Source organism: Thamnophis sirtalis, unplaced genomic scaffold (assembly GCF_051295495.1).
Source record: "Thamnophis sirtalis isolate CommonGarterSnake01/CBP01778 unplaced genomic scaffold, rThaSir2_p1.2 scaffold_6, whole genome shotgun sequence".
NCBI lineage: Eukaryota > Metazoa > Chordata > Lepidosauria > Squamata > Natricidae > Thamnophis > Thamnophis sirtalis.
Genome location: NW_028261386.1, coordinates 67,912,131 through 67,928,019, shown reverse-complemented (window position 1 = coordinate 67,928,019; position 15,889 = coordinate 67,912,131). Strand labels below are relative to the sequence as shown.

Genomic DNA, 15,889 nt, shown 5'->3' with positions numbered 1-15,889 from the left:
AGCAGATCTTACATAGCAGTGATGTCAAACTCGCAATGACACATTGTCGTCACGTGACGTATTGCAACTTTTCTCCCCTTCGCTAAAACGGGAGTGGGCAGGGCATGACACATCTGGCCCATGGGCCGCAAGTTTGACAGCACTGCTATACAGAGAGACATTATAGATTCCCTTCCCCTCCTCTTCCTTTCCCCTTTTGCAATATGTATTTATTTATTTAACAAAAATTCTTTTCCATTTAATTCACAATATTATGTAAACATCAAAGCAGTACACATTTCAAATCATCCTGTGAAATAATATATCCTGTAACATAATCTTAATTTATCCAATAACACACATATCCAAAGTGTTGTCTTTACCTTACTTCCAAAAGTAATGCAAGAAATCTGTGTGTAGTTACATCTCCAATATTTATTTCTGATTATATGAGATGTTAAATCTGCATCTAAATTACAATGCATCTGCACTGTATTGATGAATTTAGAATTACATTAAAAACTACATCTTTTAAAATTGGAATTGACAGTGTTTCTAGCACACAATGCATCACATGTCTTGCTCAGATTCCTGGCCTACCTGCATGCATTTTTAAACATCTGCCCATCCCAGCAGGAGGAAATTATAATCATCAAATGTTAACTTCTGAATTATCTCTGTTTTATCCAATTTCTTAGCTGGAATTTGTTTGGATTATAGTTACTCATAAAATTTCTGCTGGAGACTTTGCTCTGACTCCAACAAGCAGTTTTAACTTCAATGTTTGTTGTCAAAGACCTTCAGAGGTCAGACAACAACAGACAAGGAAGGTGCTGGTAATATGAAGAGTTCAAGTTTTTATGAATTTATCAGCCACAAAACCAAAACAGAATTGATGTTCCAATCTGCAGTTGCAAAGATTACTGCCATAGCCATTTTATAGACTGTAAAAGACTCTTTCATTATATTTTATTTCTCCTTGCAAACACTGTAGTATGTGTGAATATTATTTTTTGAGTTTGCTTGTATTCTTACCACAATCTTTGTTTCTGAAATGTATTTATAAAATTAAAATGACTTATAAAATAATTAGTATGTAAATATTTATGAATAGCTGGGCCACTCTAGCATGCTGACTAGGTAGGAAAACCCATGAAACCTATTTGCTTCCTAATTAAGCATAAATGGCCTAAAGAAGAAGACTCACCCCACCTATCGATGAATTGTAGTACTGTAATGCATTAAAGTCTTTAGACATGTTAAGTAAGCATTATTTCACATGTTTCAATGGATGGAGAACCCAATATATTTGGTTGCTGAAATGAAGGCTAAGTTGATGCCGCTCCTTCAATAGAAAGTTCTTTGGACTAACAGTGGCAATTGATGTATCCTCCAACATGAGGATGACACCTGGTGATAGTCACCCTGTAAAAATGCATTCATCTTATTCTGATAAACTTCATTATTTTTCTTCTTTCTACAATCCTTTTCTATTGCAGAAACCTTTCTGTATTAGAAAAAGTTTAGACATCTTCAGTGCTTTATTTCGTGAATAAGATGATTGGGAGATCAAATTTTGAAGGTCCTTGGGAAAAATTCAAAGAATAGAAATAAAAATCAAGTGAATACTAATAAGGAAATAAAATAAATTGAAAATAAGAAATAAGAAAAATAAATCGGCGCCAGTGACAATTCTGGGTTGATTTGATCAATGATTCATCCGATTGTTTTCTTGACTCTCCACTGTATTCTCAGGAGTCTCCCCCACCACCAAAGTTCAAAGGCATCAATACTCCTTCTATCTTGCTTCTTCAAAGACCATTGAAGATTTGGTTAAATCTTCTTCCAGGGCCGATCAAATCCTCCGCAAAAAGCTTTCCGAACTTTCTTCCAATTCTTGTTTCTTTAAGTGTGGGAGGGGCGTCTCTTGGTGGGATGATGTCATTGTTCGGGATCTTGTGAACCAGGAAAAGGAAGAATGCCGAGGCACCATTTTAAGCCGTGGGATCTATTCGGTAGCATGATAAATGCGAGGTGAAAGCAACCGCTGCGGTTTTGGCCGGAAGGCAAAGAGTGCGCGCCCCAGATGTAGCGGTGAGTGAACTTGAGAGCATCCGCAGTAGAGCAGCTGCAGAGAGTTAAAAGCAAAAAAGATGCAGCTGAAAACGGTAGCGACTGGCTTGGGGTAAATTCTCTGGTTTGGATGAGCGGTTGGGAAGGCGAAACAAGTCAAGTCAAACTTTAGAAAAGATTGTGGACCGTGCGCCATCCAGTGGAAATTAAATTCGGTTGGTCTCCGTGATTGGAGCCCGGGGTCCAGCTGGAACTTAAACTGACTTCAGGTAGGGGCCACCAGGATCAGAGAAAGCACAATTCCGAAGAATTAGTTTGCTTGTTTAATTTATAAGGAACTAACCTGATTTGGGTGTTAGAAAAGTGTTTTTAATCTAGATTGTTGCGGGGTACCCATCTCTTCAAAAAGAAAAAAAAGATTGGTAGCAAAGGGGGACAGTTGTGGGGCTTTTCCGTTCTCTGCTAATGAAGATAAAGAACGTCAATGTTATTATAATAGCAGAAGTGTAGTGGCTGCAAGAGTGTGAAATTGCCTAGTGTTTTATCCATTTGCCATGGAGACGGCTAGTGCACAACAATCCTATAGTGTAGTCTGATATTATCCAGTCTCTTGGTGCTGTGTGGTTGTTGTTTTTTAAAAGAAAATAAATTAAGGGGCTTGGCTGGGAAATTCACTAAAGTAGCTGTTTTGTTTATTAAAAACCAGAGGGGATTGTAATGTAACATTGTAGTAGTCCTTTAAGAGAGCCAGAAGATTTCACTGGGTTGCCTCCCTTGGCCTTGAGGCTAAAATGATACAGCACCACATAGTTCCTCATGAGTTATTTTGGTAGCCTCTTGGGGCAAAGAAAAACTCTTGTGATGCTGTTTTGAGTCTTTGCTTTAGGGCAAAATGGCCTGGGGAGTTGATGAGCGGATATTAACCATGCCTAAAATCAAGTATTTTTAAATTAAGAATTTTGATTATGATAATGAAATAGAGTAAAAACTAAACACAGAAAATAGGAGTAAAAAGTGAAAGGGAAAAAGAAAATGAAAAAAAAAAGGAAGTTACTGAAAATCAACAGGGATGGAGCCAGCCTCATGTGGGGGAGGGGGTGGGAGGAGAATGATCCACAAAATGGATGCCATGTCAGAAAGGGGGCTCCTCCTGGTGTTGTGAAGCTGATAAGAACTTGACCTCTGAATTTGAGAGTGACATTAATCTTTGCAAAGGGTCTTATTTGCCCATCCAAAAATAAGAACCCCCAAGTATAACAGGCAAAGCCAACCCCCCCCAAAAACCCCACAACATTAAGGGGGAGGGGAGACAAGTCTTCTATAAAAACAAATGATATATTACTTGATATGTGTTTCAGTGAGAAATCAAGTGATCAAACAGTAAGACATGATTACATATGAGACCCAAATAATATAAAACATTGATTCTAGATAATACCATATTCCACATTTAAGGGAATTTGTGGGTTACTTTATTCTTTCCTAGCTGGTTTGTATCTTTCTTAAAACTTGCAAGTATATTAAAGGAATTTCCATATACACTTTCTGTTGTGAAGTTGCTGAAAAAGAAGGTTCTTGCCTGCCAAAAGAAATGACCTAGAGAAAAGCATGCTTTTTTAAAGTTAAAAAAGAGCCATTGACTGCCATATTAAAGGAGCTAATGTCACCTTTTAAAATGCTAATAAAATCCTAAAATTTGAGGCAGCACTGGAGCCAAGTGCAGCTCCTTACCAGACAGCATCCTGTGTCATATTTTCTGCTGGATCTGATTGGGACGGGCAGAGGTGGGAGAGTTGGTCCCTCAATAAACTTGGACTATGCCACAAATAGCTTTAAAGAATAGCTTTAAAGAATCAACACTTTGAATTGGACCCAAAAGCAAAGTGTGACGTGCAAAAAGTAAAGAGCAGAGAGCAGAAGTGTAATATTTGCCATTCTAAAAACACGCATAACTGCTCCCATTTCATGTATGAAATGGTAACTACAGAAGATATTGGGTGTGTGGAGGAAAATCATAGTGATTCATTAAAGAAACTTGTGATCATAGTTGTACTAGTAGCAGTGGTGACTTTTTCTTTGAGTTCACACGTAAGCGTGAGACAATTCAAGTTCTGAGCATTTTAAAAAAACCTCTTCCTTGGAACTATTTCAGATTCTGTTTGTCAAGAGATAGTCCACACTGCTTGAAAGGCTAGATGAGGTGTCAACACCATAGCTTAATAACGTTAAATCTCCCAGAGTAGTTTACATCTGTTCTCCTCCAGATAGCTTCATACACAAAGGTATCAGAGGTTTTTCTATCATATTCTCTTTCCAAACATTTCGTTTGTGTTTCCTTTAATGGTTCTCTCAGGATACTTAATGTATTCAGTTATGTTCAATTAAAATGTAGCTCTATAATTTTACCTTTTCAGATATTGTTTGCATTTGGATCGTACAGAGCCTACAAACTTCTAAAGCTGAGAAGACAGAAAATGATGTCTTTGGACAATTTTGACAGGACAGTCCGGAGCCCAGTGATTATCTCTTCTTCCTTGTTGTCTTTAAAAAAGGGGATTTCTTAAGTGAGAGGTTGAGAAAAGAAGATGAGAAGAATAAGGGCAGTGAAGCTGCAATAGTTTCCATGCAGAGCAGAAAAATAGACTTTGAATCCTGCCTGCTCAAATGTGTTTCCCAACTGTTTGGTTTAGAATAATTTTAGGTCTCAAACTTTAATCTAGCTTTTACACTGATGACTTCTTCTACGCGGCTTATTGTAAAACTGATTGGATTATATTGATTGCCTTGAAATCACATATTACAATGGTCCATAGCAATGCTTTCTTGCATAAGTGTTGCTGCATACAGCTACCTAATTTTGCATGCATGTCCTTATTCTCAGCAGTTGAGTGAAAATAAATGGCTCAAGCCAGAGAAATATTGATCTTGCATATTCACATTTTGATTTAGAGATTCTGAATCTTAGGGATTATCCTTAGGAAGAGATTGTCTGAACTAACTAAACCGGAAGAGCATGCTAATTATTTTACTATATCTAGGTTAAAAAAAATCAAACATTGTGAAAAATTGATTTTCAGCTTTAAGTTGCAAGGCTAGAAATTACATATCTTGTCTTTTTAAAATAGGTTGTTCCATATGCTGGAACCTTAATGGATGGTCTTTCACCTGGAGATCTTGTAATAATACATGGATTTGTTCCTGAAGATTCAGAGAGGTAAAAAAAAAGTTTTATTAAAAGCTATTGTATAAGGATATTGTGGGCAAGCACCATATATACATTTGTTCATTTATTGAAATGGTTCGTTCTTTCTTTTGAGAAATTAAAGCTTTTGAGGAATGTTAGACTTTCCCTACAATAATAATTGTCAATTGATATTAGATCACAAATTTACTGGTGAAAGTGTTTACATTATTTTGTTAAACCAGTCCCCAAACTTACATTTGCATGGATAATGTAATTGATTTTAGTACTGCATGCAAGAGACCGTCTTATACCATTGAATAAGAAATACAAATATGAAAAGAAATGAGCAAAATATTTTAAAGATATGCCTATATTTGTAATAACCTTTCAAAATATTAGCTAGAATTATGACACTGTCCTGTAGAATGACCATAGCCACGAGTGTGTTATTTTAGGGATGTCCGTGGTCCTATAAGAAAACTCAGTCCACATGTTGGAAATCATATCAGAAGTTAGAAACAATGCTTCTAAAGCCTATATATTGTTCTTTAAAGATGTCATCATGAGTCTGGGCAGACTACATAATGAATGTTCTTGTTGATCCTACTCACAATTCTATGTTCATATAACAGGGTGGAATATGGAGGCAACAGTTTGAAGGTTCTGCATTTCTAGAGATTATTTGCTGTTTCAACAAGATTGCATTGACTCCAGTGTGGTTGTTTTTACTAGGTTCCAGGTGGACTTTCAGTGTGGTAACAGTGCAAAACCTCGTGCCGATGTAGCCTTTCATTTCAACCCTCGGTTCAAAAGATCCGGTTGCCTAATTTGCAATACCTTACAGAAAGAAAAATGGGGCACAGAAGAGATTACTTATGAGATGCCTTTCGAAAAAACAAAACCTTTTGAGATAGTTTTTATGGTTCGCCATGATAAATTCCAGGTAAATTGCTATGATTTAATTATTTAATCAACCAGTTATCAATACTAGTTCAATAAGTTCTGTACCACTGCAACTATATACTGAGCTCCCATTGGTTTCAACAGATTAAATTTAAATTTAGGCTTAAGTTACTTTGATTTCACTGAGAGTACTAACTACTTAATTTTATCTAAATTTTATTTTTTTGGTTAGATACTTCCTGGCTCAATGCTTGTAATATTGTATTTATTTAGCTTATATATCCCACATTTTGTTTTTTTAATAACTTGCAATAACAATCAAAATATTCAAATATATTTAACATAATGTAATTGAAACCTAGTTAGATCACTGCTATCACCAAAAGAGCAAACACAAAAATATGCATCCCACCCACAACTCTGCAGTCAAATCCCAACATTTTTGTCTGTGGTAGAAGGAGAAAAACTCTCTTATACTGTTCTTTAAAGTTTGAATGGTTGCGACTAAAACAGGTAGAGGTCATGGAGGTAAACTTCAGAAAGCTTTTTCAGTTTTTTAGGAGTGCAGCATATAGCACTTAGCACTTAGACTTATAAAGCATTTTACAGTGCTTTGCAGCCCTCTCTAAGTGTTTTACAGAGTCAGCATATTGCCCCCAACAACAATCTGGGTCCTCATTTTACCCACCTCAAAAGAATGGATGACTGAGTTAACCTTGAGCCTGGTGGTATTTGAACTGCCAAATTGCACTCATATAAGAACCATATATTTCAGAATGAATGGCACTCTTGAATATGACTTCTAGATGCAGATGGATAAGAACAAGACATTTTCTTCCCTGCAAATACTTACTCCTCCTATCTTGCACTACTGGTTGAGGTGTTAAATAATGTTGTTCCTAATACGCTAGAGGTGGTCTTAATGCAAGGCTGGGCAAGATTCAACCCTGGGGATGGTTGGCATTTTATTAGCACCTTGAAATCTAACCACTAGAGAATGGTGCAAAGGAACACCTTTAATTCATATATAACTCTAAACTAGGGATTGGCAGGCTGTATGTGGTTCTAGCCTTCCAGCTGTGATCTCAGGATCCTCTCAAAGATAATAAACATTTTAGAAAATGGGTGCTTCAAATCTTGCAAAGGCAAATGAGTATTTCAATATTTGCAGTGATATAAAGGGACCCCCCCAAAAAGTTGGAATCCCCCCAAGAGTTGGATTGACTTTTTTTCTCAAATTGTCAGAGGTTTTGCTGTATTAGCCTTACAGTCATCAATTATGTCAATTATCCTGTCATGCTAAAAATAGATTTGAAAAGTTTTAGCCAAACCTACTGCACCGTTATTGTAGAATCACCAGCCACACCCATTGTGGCCTTCATGTCGATCAGAAGAAATGAATTGCAACCCTCAAACAAAAGGTTTGCTTAGCTTGGCTTTAAATCATAGTTTCTTAATTATGGTTTAGCTATGGCTAAATTATAGTCAAAAGTAAACGGCTACTTTTTATAAAATACCTTAAGATGTGTTTGATTAATTTAAAAATAATTTGTTATGTAAACTTTATCAGTGCTTCTGTGTAAAATATTCAAATTTTAGTTGGTTGTTTTTTACAGGTGTCAGTTAATAGAAAGCATGTGTTGCTGTATAAACATAAGATTAATTTGGAAAAAATTGACACTCTTGCAATATCAGGAAAAGTGAAAGTTACGTTGATTGGATTTGTTTCCAACAAGGTGAGTTATTGCAATAGAAAGTCTGTTACTTTGGCATTGCTCTAAGTATAAAATATTTGAATGTATGTTGAATGTTGATTTTATTTATTCTGTTTCTTACAACATTATGTTGGTATGCAAGGTATACATTCATGATGTCAATAGAATGGATTGAACCATTCATAATTATGAAGTGGAACATGCAATTTGCTCACATATTCAGTATAAGGAGCCGTCTTGATCTAAAAGATCAAATTATAGCAATAGCATATAAAAACATTAATGAAGAAATTAACAACACTCTGCATGTTATATGTTTACATTGTAAATGTGAATATTGTAAACAAAATGGGCATTAAAAGCAAATATGTAAATATTTTTAAAATATGCTATTTATATTTTATTTTATAATTTTATATACAGTTAGACAAAGTACAGGTAATCCTCGACTTATGACCACAATTGAGCCCAAAGTTTCTATTGCTATGTGAGATATTTGTTAAGTGAATTACAACTTTTCTTGCCATAATTGTTAAGTGAATCACTTCAGTTGGTAAGTTAGTAACATGATTGTTAAATGAATCTGGCTGCCCTCTTGACTTTGCTTGTCAGTTGGTTGCAAAAAGGGATCAGATTACCCTGGGACACTGTAACCGTCATAAATATGAATCAATTGCCAAGTGTCTGAATTTTAATCGCGTGTTCATAGAGATGCTGCAATGGTTGTAAATGGGGAAAACAGTCACAAGTTACTTTTTTTCCAATGCCATTGTAACTTTGAATGGTCACTAAACTCACTGTTCTAAGTCGAGGACTCCCTGTAATAAGTTTCACACTGAAGGCTTTTGTTTGCTTCCAAAGCAGCTCACAATTGCATGCGGGCTAGGCAAACAACTAGTACCAGCACATTCTTTTCAATAAATTCCTCATTGTATACCTGCTTATTCTCTTGCAATTTGTTCCTCTCCACAAACATTTATTTCCTCCTTGCTAATTATTCTAGCAACAGGGTGAGTATTCCAAAGTGCAGGGAAGAGGAGGGAAAAAAAGAGCTATACGATTTGGTCTTTTAGCCAGCTTCCTCATGAATTGAGTTCTGGAAGCCTTCCCTGCTGCTTGGGCTCACCTGGCTATTAGGGCTGTATCCTTCTGACTCATTGAAGGAAAAGAAAGCTGAAGTAAAATCACAAACACAGTTGTGGTCTTGTGATTTTTCACTTAGCAACCATTTTGCTTAGTGACCAAGTCTCTGGAACCAATTGTGATTGCTGAACAAGGACTACTCAAATATCACAATTCAGATAATATTACTACTAATATTATTATTTGTATCACAATTCACATAATATTACTATTATTATTATTATTTATATAGTATAGTATACTAATATTCATATATCAAAGTTCATGTCAGTATCTTTTATTTAATTGTATATCTTACGTTGATCAAGATTCTCAAGCATCCATAAATGTGGGAAATGTATTCTTTAAGTTTACAATTTTGTTCTCTTATTTTATATTTAAGACTGTTTTTTTTTCTACACAGGAAGATGTACCTGATAGCTCACAGTTTGTAAGTATCTTTCTAAATACAAACTGTTACAACATGTTATAGAAGTGACCCCCAACCTTTTGGGCACCAGGGACCAGTTATTTAGAGAGAGCTTTTTTCGTGGATTGGAGGGAGCGTGGTTTTGCAAGCGGCCTCCATCCTATGGATTGGGCTTCGCTAGCTTGCACAGACTTATTTCTGAGCCCAGGGATTGGGGACTTCTGTGTTACAGAATGAAAATGAACATAAAAGGACATGAACTTTTATTTATCTCAATGTAAACTTTTTCATTACAATGGTATTTGCACACGGGTGCGGCCAGGGCATAGCTGATTTATGATTTGTCACTCCTCTGACAAGATTCAGTGACTGGATTCAAAATTCTGCTAAGCCATGGTTTATTGAAGAACTCCTACTGCATGCTGCATAAACCAAACAAGTGCTGATTTAGCAAACAGCAATGGCTGCATTAAAATTGTCCTTCAGGGCAGTTTCTTTTGATAGTTTTCTGCAAGTGCCATTTGCAATGGCCACATTAGAGTTCCTTGAAATAAATCCATAGAATTGTGACCTCAAAGATTATCTAGTTATCTGCTTGGTGAAGGGTCTATGAAAGCAGTTGAGACAGATGGTTCTTCAGTCTCTGAACTGTTACCCACCAGTTAACAGTTCTTCCTATCGGGTTATTCCTCCTAACATCTAACCTGAATCAGTTTCCCTGTAGATTCAACCCAATGATCCGATCCTGCTTTACAAGGCAATAGAGAGCAAATTTACTCCCTCCTTTCTATAACAGCCTTTTAGATAGACTGCTATCATATTTTTCCTTAGTCTTCCTTTCTGTATGCTAAACATATGCAGTTCCTTTCAGCTTTGCAGATAGGACTTGGTTTTCAGTTCCCTCACCATTTTGAGACCTTCCTTTGAACTTATTCCAAGACCGGTTTGCTAATGCATAGCTGTATTGTCCAGAACTGGACACAATGTTCCAAATGTGGTCTGACTAAAAAAGAGTAGAATAGGAGCATTGTTGACTTGGGCCTTTCCCTTTTTTCTTTCCCTCACCTTTTCCAGGTGCAGGTGTTCATATTTCTCTGTTAAATTTTATCCTATGTGTTTCAATACACTAGTCAAACCTGTCACGATCTTTCTGAATCTTTTCTTAACCACTTCTAGGTGTGTTTTTTTTACATCTGTGTATTGGATAATCTTCAACTTCCTTCATCTAGGTCATTAATGAAAATGTTGAATAGCACAGGACCCAAGATAGGGCCTTCTGGCACTCTATTCAATACTACTTTCCAAGCTAATGTGGAATTATTTATGAATACTATCTGTGTGGTCATTTGGCTAATTACAAATCTATCTAATAATTGCATCATCTAACTTGCATTAATATTTCATTAATGATCACAAGAGATAATTTGTATAGTCCTTTATTGAGGTCAGGGTGAAATATACCTATTGTTTCCCCTCTTTTGTTGAAAAAGAGATAAGCTTAATTTGTTTATGATAGACCCAGTTAAGCTCTTGATAAATTGTTGCTTTCCTATCCAAATTAAATATAAAAAGAATACACAAAATTATAGAAGGAAAAAAGATGAAAGAAGAAATAAAAATGTACAGTGGACATATCCATAGACATATATATATAAAGTTATACAATAGACACTTCAATGAATGGAAACCATATTTTGTTAGAACTATCCATAGCTAATCTATATTGATAAGTCATTAATTCATAAATTGCTTGAATAGTTGGTCATATGTTTATTTGTCCTTCCAATATTGAACAGTAAATTTGTTAGCTATATGTAAAGTATAGAAAACCCACTATCTTGGTCCAGATGTCAGCTCCCAAGCCTTCCCTAATCTGATATCTTTCTTATTAAATCAGCACCAAATCCTGAAACATATATAAGAATTGGTTAAAATATGAGTAGGAAATCAATTTAGAGAAACTGAGTGAAGATCATGTGATGGAGAGTCCAGATTGTCTTCTGACTCATCATTTTACTATTGTAAGATATTTCTTTATAAGAACCAAACTTAGATTGAAAGTAATAGTTGCTTCAAAGTTTCCAGTATTGCACATGAATGTACTGTATCTGTTCATGCACATTACACAATCTTTTTCCAGTTGAAGGACACTCTTTAAGCTGAATGGCAGGGTCAGGATATAATTAAGTTTGATTAAATAAAAGTTTGTTTAAATTGAGATTATATCTTCGATATGCTTCGCGGGTAAGCCAAGAAGGCAGAGAGGCGGAACATACCGTAAAGTGTTCCCACAATTTCTCTAATTTATATTATTTGTTTACTTTCACTTAATTCATTCCAGAGGATTAGGCTACTGTTAAGTTTTGTTTAAACTCAAATATTTGTTCTAAGCTGTTTTGCTTCAGATGGAAAATAGCTTCAGCAACTGGAAATAGATAAATGGAAGAAGGACATATGAAAAATTAAAAAGTGACATCTTAAAAGCTCTGAATTGAGGAGGAACATTGACCCCCCACACACGTTTAATAATTTTATCTATCACATGAAAAGTGTACAATACAGAGATATTGGGAGTTGATAATTGTCCTGGAGCATCTCTGTTTTAAATCTAAGGGAGTAAGAGAGAAAGCTTGTCACAGCCAAACAGAAAGTAGGCTTGTTCAGATCATTTTCTGAATGTGAACCTCCATAAATCTGTAAATGAGTAATAATTGTGAATAATCACTTGTTTTTAATTTTTTTCTTAATTATTATTGCCTTGTCTTTGTTTTAATTGTTATATGCCTCTAGTGATATGCAAGTACAGAAAACTAGATACATGATATATATTTATAATCTGCAGCTTATTAATTTTGGCATAGGTAACTCTGGGTCTGATTATATTTACAGGTAATTCCTTATTCAGCGAAACTTAATTATTCTGTTGAGCCTGGACGAACAATTGCTGTTAAAGGAGAAGTTAAAGAAAAAGCAAATGGGTTAGTGTATTGGAATACTGCATTATTTGTAACATTGCATATTTTACATGCTGGTATTATTTCAGTGGCGTTTGAAATTCATTCCTAAACTTCTACAGAAAAACTTTACTGAGTTCATAAGAAACCCTACTAACCTCCACATGTATGTCCTTAACCTAAAATTTACAGTATGTCTTTAACCTAAAACCATGGAATTTAGTATCACCCACAGATTTGTAATGTAAGAGAAAGTCCATAAACACCTACTTATCTGAACAGTTTTACAACAATTTAATTTATGCAGAGATGAAGGAACAAGAGATGCTGAAATAGCAACAATCCTGGTGCTACCCCTTGACCTATTCAGCAGTGATTTTGCTAAATGATACATTTCCCCCATATCAGTCAAGATCTTGTTCTCCACACTGTCTTTGCTTGACCCAGATATTTGACATGTTAGTTATCCTTAAGTTTGGATATGTAAAACCTTTAATACATTTGCTTCTTTCCATCCCTCCACTAATAGATTCAATAATAGTTCTCTCTCAGGAATGGTTTTCTGGTCTAGTCTAGGTATGTGGGCCTGACAGACACTGTACTAGCCTTCTGTCACCTGTTCAACATAATTTCCACCTGCCAACTGTTTAAACAGACATGTATTCACTGTAATGCCTTACACTGTAATATTTTGGAGCATAGTCCTAAGTCGTAATGCCCTTAGCTTGCATGGAAACTAACAAGAGTTATTATCTGGCATGGAAGTGTCTATTGCCTACTTTATTAACCTATATTCTGAATCAAAGGTAGGGAGATTTCTATCAGCTAGTTGAATTGTGGGCTGAAGCCAATTGGTGGTTGTGATTTTTGTCATAGCAAGGCTCTTGAGCTATGGGTCTCTAACATCGAGGGAATCTATTCATCAAGATTAGGACTGAAGCTTATATTTGAAACTGAGTTAAGATCCATGTCACCAGCAAAGTGGTAGTGACGATTGACTACCAACCTGGGCCAAGGCATGAATGAACTTGGAAGGAGAGCTAATGGGAGTGATAGAACTGAACATAATAGAGGCCACCAAGTTGGAGGAGTGCTAAGGCATAACATAACTGATGTCACCATTTTTATTTTCAGCTTTGCAATTAATCTTAAACCGAGTGAGTCAAGCGATATTGCTCTTCATTTGAATCCCCGAATAAAAGACAATGTTTTTGTGAGAAATTCTTATCTGTTCGATAGCTGGGGAGAAGAGGAAAGATCTATTGCTCATTTTCCTTTCAGGCCAGGAATGTACTTTGAGGTAGGAACTAAACAAGATTACTAAACTGTATATTGCCTATTAATGTTTTAGATTTTAACAGAAACTATTTATATTTACTGTAGGGCACCGTAAGTCACAACTGGAATTGTGATATAAATAATAGCATGACATTAATAATTCACACATTTATGAATTATTCATGATAAAGAATGAAATTGGAGGAGGGGAAATATTACTATGAAATGTATGGAAAAACACACATTTGGACTTCATGAAATGTATGGAAAACCATACATGTGGATTTCAACTTCCGAATTCCTGAGCCAGCATGGCTAGTTCAGGAATTCTGGGAATTAAATACCTCTTCATTAAACTCTAAGATGGTCAGTTATAGCTCTCTGATGTACAGAAATTGGTAACTATCTAGAAACAAGATGGTAGTCAGGCCTTTGCATTACATGTTCTTCCTTTTCAAGATTTGAAGGTTTGGCAATCCACAGAAAGAACTATAACTACTTGTAGTTTCAGTATTGCAACACATTGTGTTGTAGACAAGTTTTATGGATACATTCAGAAAATTGATTTAAACACTATAAAATTATTCAAGGGATATAGTGAATTAGATAGCTTGATTTGATAAAGGATTCCTGAAAGATCAATCTTAATTAAGTGGCATTACATTGTATTTGTATTGTTTCCTTTCCAAAGAGTCTTGAAGTGCCCCATAAGTTGTCCCAAAGGTGCTTTTTCAAGGAGGCAACTGGACTTTCTTGGGTTTTTTTCTTTTGAAGACATTTCACTTCTCATATAAGAAGCTTCTTCAGCTCTGACAGGATAGTGGGGAATTCTTCAGCTCCTGTCAGGATGGGAAGCAAAATGTCTTCAAAAGAAAAAACAAAGTCCAGTTGCCTACTGAAAAAGCACCTTTGGGACAACCATCATCTGGATGACGGAGAATCTCTACAGACTTTTTGCCCCGTAAGTTGATTCTATTGCTATTGACCTTATCCTTCTGAATTTCAGCTACTAATTTTCTGCAAAGATCATCAATATGATGTTGCTATCAATGGCGTGCATATTCTAGAGTACAAACATCGATTTAAGCAGCTTGACAAGATCCGTATATTGGAAGTCTTCGGGGATGTTCAACTACTAGATGTAAGATGTTGGTAGTTGTGCAGTACCTGTGTTTTATTAATTGCTTGCCAGAGAATCATCTTGATATAACTGACATTGTACCTAAATGTAAATGGCAGTTGCAATCCGGAAAGAAACTCCATTGAACTCAATAAGGACTGCCTCATCAGTGTTCAGTAAAATTAGCAGGCTTCTGCATATTTCTGTGCAATATATACCATGTTTACATTAAGATTGTTTACCTAGGCAACAGTTTTTGTATCTCAATCTACTGCCTAGCATTGTTAAAAATCTATATAATTATAATTTTCTGCTGAGGTTTATAGAGAATATATGAATTTCCAAACTATAATTAAAATTCCGAAAGTGCAAAGCAATGTGGAATCTTCTGTTAAATTGTATTTGTCTCCTTACAGTGCTTTGGTATGAATAATAGGAAGAACTGAGAGCCAAGATGAAATCAGTTCTTCAACTAGGACAGTATGAGTTTCTAGATGGGGAAATAAAAGGGTTGAATTTGTTCTGTCAGTTCTAAATTAACATATACAGTAGATGTGATAAAAAATTTCTAGGTGGCCCAGAAAAGTTATAAGAAATTAAACTTTATTCGGTATAGTAAGTGTAATGCAACCGTTTAAAACGTAAATATAAAGAAGTTACACTTAAAAATTTGTCCCTTTTTAATTAAAATCTAAACAGTCCTTTTAACATAAATATTGAGCAAAATGGTCAAATATATTTGTAAAAGCATTCATAAAACAAAGAGTGAGGAAAAAGGTTGGTCCTTCTTGCAAATCTTAACCTCTAAACAGAGAAGAGCTGGGGGGTGGGATTAAAAGTAGCTCTGGAGTGGTTCCCCAAGAATAAGTTCAAGCTGCTGAATGGTCTTTTGGCACTGATGCTCCACTTCTTCACATTCATCTGCCAAGGAGGCAAAAAGAAACAAACAACTTAGGGTTCTCTCAATCTCCATCTTTTCTCTCCCACCTTCCAAAGATTTTTTTTAAGCTGCTTTTAAATTGTTTGGATATTATTATTATTTTCGAATGTACCCTTCCTCTCATGGGGAGGAAACTTATACCTTTTCAAAGAGACATCTTAAAATGTATATATTACTGCTATTATGTATTA

At 35.5% G+C, this 15,889-nt stretch overlaps 2 protein-coding genes across 5 annotated transcripts in view; one reads left to right on the top strand and one right to left on the bottom strand.

Moving 5' to 3' along the window:
- The first annotated feature begins 1,936 nt into the window (after positions 1–1,936).
- LGALS8 (galectin 8) lies at positions 1,937–15,135 on the top strand. 3 transcript variants are annotated; one of them, XM_014052636.2, is made up of 9 exons: positions 1,937–2,073; positions 4,467–4,568; positions 5,178–5,266; positions 5,969–6,179; positions 7,756–7,875; positions 9,401–9,427; positions 12,296–12,384; positions 13,495–13,660; positions 14,645–15,135. In XM_014052636.2, the coding sequence occupies exons 2-9, from the start codon at positions 4,527–4,529 to the stop codon at positions 14,792–14,794; spliced, it is 894 nt and encodes a 297-aa protein (XP_013908111.1). In that variant the 5' UTR covers positions 1,937–2,073; positions 4,467–4,526; the 3' UTR covers positions 14,795–15,135. The 3 variants fall into 3 exon arrangements, with proteins under 3 accessions (XP_013908111.1, XP_087574184.1, XP_087574185.1); XM_087718058.1 differs by having other exon boundaries at positions 9,380–9,427; XM_087718059.1 differs by lacking the exon at positions 1,937–2,073 and adding an exon at positions 2,080–2,321 and having other exon boundaries at positions 9,380–9,427.
- A 207-nt stretch (positions 15,136–15,342) lies between these two features.
- HEATR1 (HEAT repeat containing 1) overlaps positions 15,343–15,889 on the bottom strand; it is a 43,321-nt gene continuing 42,774 nt past the window's right edge. For both annotated transcript variants that reach the window (XM_087718056.1, XM_087718057.1), the window contains exon 45: positions 15,343–15,679. In XM_087718056.1, the coding sequence (XP_087574182.1) occupies positions 15,591–15,679 (89 nt within the window). In that variant the 3' untranslated portion in view covers positions 15,343–15,590. The remainder of the gene's footprint in view (positions 15,680–15,889) is intronic.

Bases quoted from the DNA above. Each gene is read 5' to 3' on its own strand.
- LGALS8 (XM_087718058.1), top strand. From the start codon at position 4,527: ATGATGTCTTTGGACAATTTTGACAGGACAGTCCGGAGCCCA. The intron at 7,876-9,379 runs GTGAGTTATTGC...TTTATATTTAAG, and splicing joins TTGGATTTGTTTCCAACAAG to ACTGTTTTTTTTTCTACACA. The intron at 13,661-14,644 runs GTAGGAACTAAA...TCTGAATTTCAG, and splicing joins GGCCAGGAATGTACTTTGAG to CTACTAATTTTCTGCAAAGA.